We start from the raw sequence: 11,788 nt of genomic DNA on the forward strand, positions 1-11,788 counted from the left end.
TCCTGAGCCTCCTAGCCTTCTGGGAATCACAGTCTCGCCAGCAGGCCGCCGGTCCTGGCGGCGAGGCTGAGCCTAGAGTCTCAGGGGATGCTCAAGAGAGAGGAGGCGGACCAAAGCCAAACTTGCCAGCTCAGGCTGGGGCAATCGGGAAACCTTTTCAATCAGGAGCCCTGATGTTAGGGAATGGTTCCTTCAGCACCTCTTCTGAGACATCTGATGAATAGGCAACCCCTTGCAGGAGAGCGGACACAGGCGCATAAGAGATGTCCTCTTCCGCATCAAACTCTTATTCATCCCTAAAGACCCAATACAAATAGCACTTCCGTGAAGCAGCCTGGTTTCCTTTCTGCTCCACGCTATCCCCAATACAGACACTTTTCTACTCACCAGTGTTATAAGAATTAAAATGGTCCAGAACTAGGTCCTCCTTCCTCACAGAAAGTCTCAGTAAATGCCTAAGTCAAATCTTTGCCCTAGGGTACTGGATGTTCACAGCCCCAAATTATGTGTCACACTAGGCGCACACTTCTACACATTTGGTTAATGCAACTAACATTTATTAGAGGGGGTCTGCTCCCTGTTAAGACACAGCAGACCTAGAAATCTACCTTGATTCAAGAAATGGAACTTTAATCGAACTTATTCTAGGCTGCCTCTGTCATGTCAAACTGAAGACCATCCACGCCTAAGCTTCAGACGGGTTCTTAAAAGAAAGCTGCAGCTTCCTCCCTCAGAGTGGGGTTCCGAGAACTAGGCAATAAATGTTCCCTATGCACTCTGAGATCACTGCTTAAAAGGCTTTCTCTCTGCCAAGTATTATTAAAAGGATCGGGTTACATCATGATAGGCAAAGACTGCTGTAGGACTCCCACGAATAGGAATGAAAGACCTTCTTATGAGGCCTTGGGAAACCCTTCTAAATAGGCCACACTCCATGAAACTAAACTGTTCTATACAAATATCATTCACAGGTACAAAAGTGAGGGGGGAAAAAGTCTAGTGCATGTATTACACTTTGAATTGAAAACCATTCAAGTATATAGAAACAGGTTCCTGAAACATCTTAAGAATCAAGACCGAAGCTCTTCCCTTGTTCAGTGGTATCCTTCAGAGGTTTCAAACCAGAGTAAATACAAATGAACTTGTAAGAAAACAGAGATTTGAAATTAAGGGACTATATATCTTCAAGTCTGACATTTTCAGTTTAAGTCTCAGTTGATCCATTAGAACAGGAAAAAGACTTGTCATTTTGGATGGGATGAAGTTTTAAAAATTAAAATATAAACACTAAAGGTCATGTCAAAATAATATCTAACATCATGTCACATTCTCTTAGCCATAGCATTTTAAAAAGACGAGCAGTCAAAAGATACTGTTTTTATAAAGACATGAACTGATTTGTCTTTTCCCTTTATCACTAGCGCATCTTTTTCTAACATAGCCTTAGTGCTATTTTGAAATTCATCTAAATGTCAGAGTTAATGTGAATCTTTATAAACTTAAAAGTGGCACACACACGACTCCCATCACTGAGCTTCCACTTAGTAGTAGACTTAGATCGAGGACACAGTCAGGAATTAAATTCTACTTGAAAAGGAACATGCTAATACTTCCAAAATACTACTTTAAAAAGAATCCTTGGAAACTTCAAACCCATTCATCCTTTGGCCTATAAATGTGAACTCCCATGCATCCCATGCATGAGGGAGGAAGAGTACAAGGTCTGGAGTCAGAGGCCCAGCTCCAAGACAGGGCTCTAATCCCATTCTAGCTGTGTGACAACTAATTCTCAACTCACTTATTTGTAAACTGGGGAAAATTAATTCTTGGCTCACAGAGTTCGAAAAGAAGATTACATGAGATACAGGTTAGCAAAGTACTTGGTTTCAAAAAAAAGTATTTGTCTTGCTTTAGGGTGTGTATATATAATAGATATATTTTAAAATAAGACCACCATATTTGTCATGACATTTCAGATTATGGTAAAGAGATTAGGAGTACAAATGAGAATGTGTCATTAGAATCAGATCCTGCACAGATTATTTCCTTCAACTGAGAAATGTCAGTTTTTTTTAATTTAATATAATATATGAAATATTGTTTTGGAGAGAATGGAGCAGTGTTTCTGAAGCAGCTAGGAAATACTCTAGCCCAACAGAGACACCCTCACCCAGTTAGGCATTAGTAAATCAGGTTACACACCCTGCATTTCCATGGCACAGTGTCAGTTTGTATAAAAAACTAACACACTCATGGTTAAAAAAAAAGAGTTACAGACAGAATTAGAGTGAGGTTTACCCCCAAATTTACTCTATTCAGAAATATGTTAGATTTCTACATTTAATAGAATTTCAAATGCATATCCACATGGTCAAAGATATTTAAACTGCAATATCTCTGAAAGTATCTATTAGCTTAAACATTATCAGAAAGACAAAATAATGCATAAATACTTATTGGAAAAAATATGATAGAACAAAAATTATGCTTTATATTAAGCCTTTTTTGGGGGGAGGAGGCTCTTATTACTTCTAAAAGTAGAGGCCATGATTCTCCAAATCATAAAAGTGACTTTTTATACTTTTATGGTTTTGTTGAATCCTGAGTCTCTCATAACAGAGGTCAGCAAATTTTTCTGTAAAAGGCCAAACAGTAAATATTTTAGGCTTTGTGGGCCATATGGTCTCTGTTAAGACTATTCAACTCTGCTGTTTCAGTGCAAAAGCAGTCCTAGATAAAATGTAAACAAGTAAGGGCAGCCGTGTTCTAATAAGACTTTATTTAAAAGCACTGAAATTTGAATTTCATATCATTTTCCTGTGTTGTGAAATATTCTTTGGACTTTTAAAAGCCATTAAAAATCTATAAACCATTTTTGGTTTACAGGCCTTTCACAAAAACAGGTTACAGGCCAGAATTTGGACCACAGGCCATAGTCCACCAACACCTATATTAAAAGATCAATAAAAAACACTAAGTTTTACTGGTCTTTATAGGCTAATTCAATATGAGCCAACATCAAGGATTACAGTGCTTATGACATCCTTTATTCAATTCACATAGAAAAGCATGCAGTATTACTGTAAAACAGTACAGTATTGATGTAAAATGTTCAGTGCACATTAGATAAACAAGTCATTAACATACAAACCATTTTTAAAGGCCTATATGGGCATACCAAACATGTTTAGAATAATATACCTTTTCAGAATCTAAATTAAAAATTGTGCTTAGCTCACCTATTCTCACCCCCTTTACACTCTTCATGAAAAAGTTTTTTGGGGCCTACATAAAAGATAATCTTTTAGCCAACTGAAACTTCTTTTTCTTAAGTAAGGAAAACAGTGCAAGCAAGAATGCTACCATGCATACAGTTTCCATGAAGAATTAGTAACATGCAAACAAGAACTTTACCACGCCAAAGAAAGTTCCCCTGGGACATAAGTGGATCAAGAACTTGGCAATGAGTGCTTCTGCACCTGTATATCTGAAACGATGAAGCTACCATGTTTAGGCTCCTCCAAACACAACTGTTCCATGACTTCTTGCTAAAGTAGGCTCAATTTCTGATTTTCAACACACACAAAAAGAAGACTGAATGAAAGCTACCTGACATAAAACAAGTATTTTCATATAGAAAATGTATTCTTTCATACTAGCAACACATTTTCATAAAAACTGGACAGAACACAATGTTAAAAATGCAAAAATATACATAAAACTTAAAAAAAAAAAGTAGATGAGTATTGGACTAAGGTTCGAGTGCTATTTCTCCATCATGGCCTTGAATAAAAGTTAGGCTATCACTAAACATAAATAAAAAGGGGCAGGCAAAATAATTTCCACCCTAGGAAAAGCTTTAAAGAAACTCAAGTGTCTTATGAGCAGTATGTGGACAACACCAAAAGTTTTATTTAAAAAATCCAAGTTCTGAAGATAACTGAGGCTTACTAATAGGCCACTGTACCTGAATAGTTAAATCAATATTCAAGAAAACAAAATATACCCAAACCAGATACGTATTATATTCATTAAAAAGAAACTCTCACCCTACCTTTTCTGGTCAAAAAGATCCCCAAATGAAAATGAAAAAGACTAAAACTCTTCAAAGTGAACAGAAGTATCCTGGGTACAGGCTAATCCACCATTCTGACTTGACACATGATGAAAGATTATCAATTCAAAATGGTATAGAGATTTTATGAGGGGAAAAAACTAATTTTGAAATCTTATATTCCTCTCAGGACAAAAACATAAATGACACCTTTCTAATGAGTCAACTTTTAGTTGCTTTTGATGGGCTGGCATTGGAAAGGCTGCTCTGGATTTTTCTTTTTGTTGATTGATTCACATTTTTATTCCTCTTTTCGGGCACAAAGGAAGCAGACCAAGGAGACTGAAGGTGGTTATGAAGACCATGCATCTCTGAGGACATCTTAAACAAAGATGACCCAAACCTTTGATCTTCAAATAGCCTGTGTGAACTGCTTAACAAAACACCCTGGGAAAACTCAGTCTGAAACAAACAGCTTGGGGGTTTGATTTCATTGGTTCCTGGGTTAGAACTGGGATGGAGTGAAAAATCTTCATTCATTTCCTGGTCAGATGGAGAGAGGAGAAAAAAAGAATTGGGTTTCCATTCATTTCCATTTTCTAACTGATCAGTAGTTAGAGAACCTTTAGAAAGGTTTGGTTTAGTTCTTTCTTCCAGCTTATTTGGTTCCTCAAGGAATTCACTGCATTGAGATGACTTTGCTAAGCCATCCAAATCCAATGACTTAAAACCGTTATTACAAGGGCTCTTGCTGTTGTCTGACTCTGACATCATTGAATCCAACTCCGAGATTTTGTCAAGGTAAGCTGCATCCATTGATGCTTCGCTGGATGTTCTTGTCCGATTCATTTCAAAGGAGCGGAGAGAATTCAATCTCTTGGATAAACATGAGCCTGATTTCTCACTCAATTTTGAAGAAATTTCTCCAACACAATTTGCTATCGTGTTCTCTTCTGAGCTTTCAAAATCCAAGCTGGGGGCATAGCTCGTGGAACAACAATCCCAAAACCCTGTCTTTGGGGAAGTAAAACATTCTGATTTCTTCTCACTTTCACTTCTATCATCTTCTGAAGAATCTTTATTACAAACATTCGGAGAATCACAAAAATCATCAAACACCAGTTTTCTGAGATGGTTTGAGTGCTTTCTGGAACCTCCTGCTTTGACCACAGAGCTCTCTCTATTTTCTGGCGTATTGAGCTGAAGGCAACTAAGGGACAAAGGAGTACAGGGAGCTGGAAGATCATAGAGTTCTTCATCTTTGTAGGATACACAATCACTTGGCGTATTACCCCATTCTCTTTCCAAATAAGTATCCATACTTGTATCTGTCACATCTAACATTATTTCCACCCGTTTGTGATATAAGTCTTTGCTCTTAGAACCATTTGGTTCTGTTTTGCTGGTACTTTCCTGTCTGACAGAACTGCTAGAAGGTTTTGCCAGGTGTGAATTCAAGGTTGATGAGCCAAGCTGCTTTCTGGCACCATCACCTTGATTCTTGGATGCCATATCCTCCTCGGTGCCTTTGCTCCCCTTACCATCTGTAGAAAGTGCTCTTTGGCAAATGGAATTCATAGCTTCCTTCTCATCACTTGAATTTTTTAGCTGTGTAATTTGAGATTCTAGTTCCTCTATATATTTATCACTTCGTTCCAGGGCTTTCTTGAGGCGATTGGTTTCACGTTCATACTGTTCTACTTTGGACTGAAGAGCAGCTACTGTAAACCTTCCAAACCTACAAAGAATGGAAGGATTGTTAACCTTATAGTTCAAGACTTTTTCTTTCCTTTTCGAAGTTTAGGAGTGCAAATTGTCTCCGCCCATTCTAATTTCACATAACAGTGACACTTCAGACCACTCAGTGAACAGGATAAGAGCAATGACAGATGTAGTACCTTCAAAAGAGGGTTTCCCCATTTATGTACTAATGAGCATATGATAATAATGGCAAAGGCCTAATAGGTTACTTCTGTGGTCAAATCATACTAGTAGTAGCAGCGAGGCAGAAACTCGCTGATAATTTCCCTCCTCAGAGCTGGCACTATCAATTCAGCTCATATATGCATGAAGAGTTATATCCTAAAACAATGGCAAAGATTTATGATAACATTTGAACAGTGGTCCACATCTTGAAATATTTACATTCAATCATTTTCCTATCGTACAGCACTGTTTTACAATACATTCCTTATACAATGTCACCTTGTCAAACATAAAATGCCAATCTGAAATTCAGAAATCTTAGCAGTTCCAGCAGGAGTGGGTTTAAATACTTATTTGGACCCTTTCAATTATAGCTACCCTTGATATGAGGTTTTTACTTGGCCTTTCTGAATACTTTAATTCATTTCAGCTCTACTTATTTTTGGCATTTCACAACTGTGTGGGACATCAATTTCATTTCTTCCAACTTTGAGGTACAAAGTCAATGCTTGTGCTTCCAATGTGCTACACATAAAAACATTTTCACATTTTCTGAAAAGGAACATTTTGAAGAATAGATGAAAAAGAACACAACAAAAATTCACTCCTCTCACTTGGGATTACCTTGTTTCCACTATTCCCTTAAGAATGGGTACTAGGGTTCAGCTAAGAAAACAAGTTTTGAGCACCTAGTATGGCTCATGGTATATTTGGAGCTGATGATAAAAGGATCAATAAGACTGTCCCAGCTCCAAGGGACATAAAGTATCTATCTTAAATTCTATCTCATCTGACTACCAAAGGAAATTTCATCTTTCAGGAAACTGCTTCTTATGAGTCAGTAAACATAAGTCTTACACTCTAACCCCATGAAAAATAACTTCTCTCCACAAAAGTTCTTTTAAAAAGCTTTTACTTAATCATCTTTTTGATGACGTAAATATAGGCCCATCTTGAAGAATTCAGGGATTGTCTGTTTTGAGCAAGGTACTTGAGAAGGTGACTTCTATAAATTGTTTTAATCTATGGATTTATCTTTTTCTTTCTTTTTTCCCAAATTACAAAAGAATAATTACAATTAAGAAAATGTACTAAGTATTAAAAAATTAAAACGGAGAAGAAGCCAACAGTAACTGTACCTCTTTGCGTCAACAACTATATGTTGTATGACTCTCACTCAACGCCCATCACCTCCTCCTAAACTGTAGCCCAGTTCACTCTCCAGCTCCTCCCCTACATGATCCCTGCTCTTGTCACTAAGGGAAAAAAGCAGGGACAAAGGTAAATATAGATTCATAAAATCTCAGGGTTAGAAAGGACCTTAAAAGACATGCTGTCAAATACTGACCTACTCACTATAATTAACTGATCTCCCAGAAAGAGCACACTCCCTTCAACCTCTAAAAATCAAAGCAAACACCAGAGGTATAACAAAAACAAAAGCAACTTCAGTAACAAGCCTCCTTGTTTTAAAGACAAAGTTTACTACTATGAGTATTTGGTTAAATGAATGATGGCAGTTTTTCCTTTTTCACCAAAGAAAAATGTTTTGTTTTGTAAATGTAGTATTTGACAGAGTGGTAGTTTCTGCAAGAGAATTTTAAAAGGTAGGCAAAGATCTTTAAGTTCATTCAGCAAAAATATCTGTGAGTTCTTGGGACTTCCCTGGATGTCCAATGGTTAAAACTCCCCACTTCCAATGCAGGGGGTTCAGGTTCAGTCCCTGGTCAGGGAACTAAGACCTCACATACTGTGCAGTGTGGCCAAAAAGTAAAAAAAAATTAAAAAATAAATATTTGTGGGTTCTTGACTGTAACTACTCTGGCATAATCCAACAACCCACATATTTTTAAATGGAAAAAACTATGTAGCATGTTTATTTAATGCAAACAGCAAAAGTGACAGGCTTAAATTTGCTTGCCAAGACAAAATTTGCTTTTTCTTAAGTGCAATTTTTATAATAAAACTATCCTCAGATGAAAAATAAAATCAAATGGTTTAAAATCAAATGTTACTAGATAGTAAGTCAGCTGTTACCAAAGGATGTCCTTGGGAACTCAAAGGCCTAGTAGTGACAAATAAGGAATGTTTCCCCAAATATTAGCAGCTTCTTATTCTAGATTTTAGTCTGGAACTTCAGACATAATGTCATTTTATGATGCTATATTTGCCCCTAATTTTTTTATTATTATGTTTTTAAAAGAAGTTAGTTAACGAATGTTCTGAGCTGAAGTCAAAATGATAGCCTAAGTATATTTTTTGTATTACTTCAGAGAGAAAGCTGAAGTGCCATGAGAACTAAAAGAGGCCAGCAACTAAGCACATATGAGAGGGACAAGCAAGGAGGAGTCACTGATGGAGCCAGCTGTTTTCTAAAAGGTCAATGCCCTCAATTCCCCTAAGTTCTATTTCAATACTCTGCAAGTCTATAACACTTCAAATATTCAGACCTTTTTACCATTCTAATAATGGAACTGTGCTGGTGGGCAAACTAAAAGAAATATATAGTGAAACCCAATGAACTGATCAATTAATTTATCAGTCCATGTAGCTTATCTGTTTTCTGTCTCTCTCTTCCCCATTAGAGTAAAAGCTCCAGGAAAACAGGAATTATAGCTAGCTCCCTACAACAATTCAGAGTACACAGTAGTTTCTCATTAAATATTTTTTTAATAGATGTTATTTTCTTACTTTAAGATACATCAATGCCTTACATCAAGACAGAGCCAACACCACAGGATAATCCAAAGGTCCTTGGGCCTCTTTCACATGTAAGTATTATGAGTCACTATATTACTAAACTAAATGTTTCATACGTTTGACTGCTTATTTTCTTTTTTTCACTGACACCAGAGAAAGCAACAGAGAATGACATATATACACAGTATAGTTCTTTTTATTGTACAGGCTTGCTGTTCTACACTCTACTCCATCCAAAAAAACTTTCCACTTTCACCTTAGCAAGAGAATGCAAACAGATGAGACTTCTGACATATTTTTAGCTTACCCTAGATACCAATATTAAATTTGGCAAGAGACAATTTACTTGATCATATAGAAATAACAATTAGAGATGCACACCTGATGCTATACTTCCATGGATGAAAACAATGAGGATAAGAGCTTATTTAACTTTGGGTATTAATACTCTCTTATTCACACTAATTCCAGATATTTCCAGACTACATAACATTAAATGAATCAATGCCAAGGCAAGCCAGAGGGATTTCTAATATCATTTACCATACTTCCTTTTCCTGCGCAAATTTCAAAATGGAGTATTTTTATAAACATTCCATTAGAGACCAGAAGGCTTTGATTTTCAAAGCAGCAGTGATGGCCAAAGGCTTCATTATGTCAGAGAAAACATAAAGCAGTTTGGGGGCTGCATCTGATATCAGAAGTGTGTTTTGCTAAAATCTAAGGAGAAGCTTAAAGGATTCTTCATCTTGCAACGTTAACTGATGTACACGTTCTGGCTGAGAGCTCCCCTGTTCAAAAAGCTACATAAGTACAAGACTGGTCCTGTCTCTACTAGAAGTAAGAGAAATGAGAAGTCCTATTGGTTTGACCTCTGAGGTATTATAACTAGAGTAAGGGCATCTCTAATAATGAAAAGTTCCCAAGGCCACATTTTCTCATAGCTCATCACACAGGAGGCACAGGATGTGTTTGAAGGGTGTCAGAAGAAAGCAAATGTGGTAAAAGAATAAATGCCAGAACCAAGTGTCAAAAGAACCTCTAGTGCTATGCAGCCATTAACTAGCTGTGAAACTTGAGTAATTTACTTTGCCCCTCTAGTTCTCAATGGCAGCCCCAACAAAAGGGATTAATGCAGCAAAGCCCAGTGGGTTGCTGAGACCACCAAACTTCAGAAACATCTTCTTGAGGAACAAGAGGGGTTCTGGGGAAGTGAGCCCCTCTGCCTTCCATGTACCTTTGATTTTATATGTTTTCCTTACTTACTCCCTGAGGTAAGAGTGAAACAAAGTGAAAGCAATCTTTGGATATGGACCAGCTTTTGTGATCCAGCCTATCTGATAGGTCTTCAATATCGAGGTCCTTGATGGTTTCGACATGCACAAATTTCAGTTACCACAGTTTAGTTAAATACCACCAGTCACTGAACAACATGGTTCAAATTTACCACATTATATTAACTGTGAGTAGCTGCATAAAGTAAAACTTCACTGCCAGCTTTGCAGTTCACAAAACACTATATAAACAACAGACCGTGCATCATGAACAGTGACCAATCAGGTCACTTCTCTCAAAGTCTGAAAGTGACTGTGCACCTGTTATTCACTTCATACACAGACAATAAAACATATAGTTGTGCTGTCACATGACATTTTACAAAAATGGATAATCAAAAGACAGAACTAGGCAACAAAGATGAGGTATAGCAAAGAAATGGAAAAGTGATTAATGCCAGTAGTAAAGTTAGAATCAAATGTAAGTGTAGAGAAGAATAGCTGACTGTGGGAATGTTGAAACTGTCACTATTTGAGAGACCCTAGGTAAGCCAGAGGAACTTGGGAAAGGCGAACTTGTTGACATAAATGAAAGAAGTGGCTGTGATGAAAAGGATAAAGATGTCTAGAGGAAGAGACAGGCTGGCAAAAAACTTCACATTAAAGCAACATGGAGCTATTTCACAATATTGAAAGCACAAAAGGATTAAATGTAAAGCTGATGCAAACTTAGGAATAGTTGTTGAAGCGTTAGAAAAGTTGCTGCCTTCATATCATGAGCTATACGCTAAGAAGGCAAGCACTACTCAAATTATTCTCCGTAAGTTTTTTATAAAGAAATAAAACATTTCAACTCTCAATGTTTCTAATGTTTTAAATTGTACCATAAAAATATTAATGTACTAAATAAGTATCAGTTTTACTATTTTTTCATCTTCATATACATTTATAACTGACAGTAAGAGATTTAATGTTTTGATAAAAATTATTAAAGTTTATAGAACAATTTGATTTTTCTCACTGATGACTGAGATTGCTTTGCATGGTTTTAGGTTGAAAGGTCATTTTTATGATTCTATACAACCATGAAAAGTGAGGATTACCTGTACTAAAGTAATGCTTGGTATGTGGGAAAACCAAGTAAACTTAAGTGAGTCTCAACAATTGTTTTTTAAAGAACTGTTATATTTATCTAAGAAAAGAATGACCCAGGCATACAGTAAATTTTATTGCAGAGTTGCCTGGCTATATAGCTGCAGTTGCATATCCTCTCATTCCCTGACTTATGGAGATACTAGGAAAGTATCTTCTTAAAACATGGAAGAGAGATAAAAGTTTTAGGGGAAAAGATTTTCTATTGTTCCTTTCCCTTTCCTAAGTATTTTCTCCTATAGCATAATGTATGGGTTAAAGATTCCTTAAGTTTGCAAATGCCTCTTTTTTTTTTACGGTACGCGGGCCTCTCACTGTTGTGGCCTCTCCCGTTGCGGAGCACAGGCTCCGGACGCGCAGGCTCAGCAGCCATGGCTCACGGGCCCAGCCATTACGCGGCATGTGGGATCTTCCCGGACCGGGGCACGAACCCGTGTCCCCTGCATCGGCAGGCGGACTCTCAACCACTGCGCCACCAGGGAAGCCCTGCAAATGCCTCTTTTTGATTACATAGAACTTCAGTGAGTAGTCTGTGATATGAGCTCTTTAGGATCTGAGTTTGGGCGGGGCTGGGAAGGAAAGGGGGAGGTCCAGTGCTGTGCTCTGCTGTACGCATGTGTGTACAGGATGCATGTGTGTACAGGATGCGGAGGAGGCATACTCCAGGGAAAGGGCACAGGGG

The 11,788-nt window shown here is 37.4% G+C and overlaps 1 protein-coding gene across 1 annotated transcript in view; it reads right to left on the reverse strand.

Moving 5' to 3' along the window:
- Nucleotides 1-4,276: 4,276 nt before the first annotated feature.
- OBI1 (ORC ubiquitin ligase 1) overlaps nt 4,277-11,788 on the reverse strand; it is a 45,756-nt gene continuing 38,244 nt past the window's right edge. The window contains exon 6 of the mRNA XM_007466796.1: nt 4,277-5,792. Within this exon, the coding sequence (XP_007466858.1) occupies nt 4,277-5,792 (1,516 nt within the window). The remainder of the gene's footprint in view (nt 5,793-11,788) is intronic.

This window comes from Lipotes vexillifer, unplaced genomic scaffold (assembly GCF_000442215.2).
Source record: "Lipotes vexillifer unplaced genomic scaffold, Lipotes_vexillifer_v1.1 scaffold19, whole genome shotgun sequence".
Lineage (NCBI taxonomy): Eukaryota > Metazoa > Chordata > Mammalia > Artiodactyla > Lipotidae > Lipotes > Lipotes vexillifer.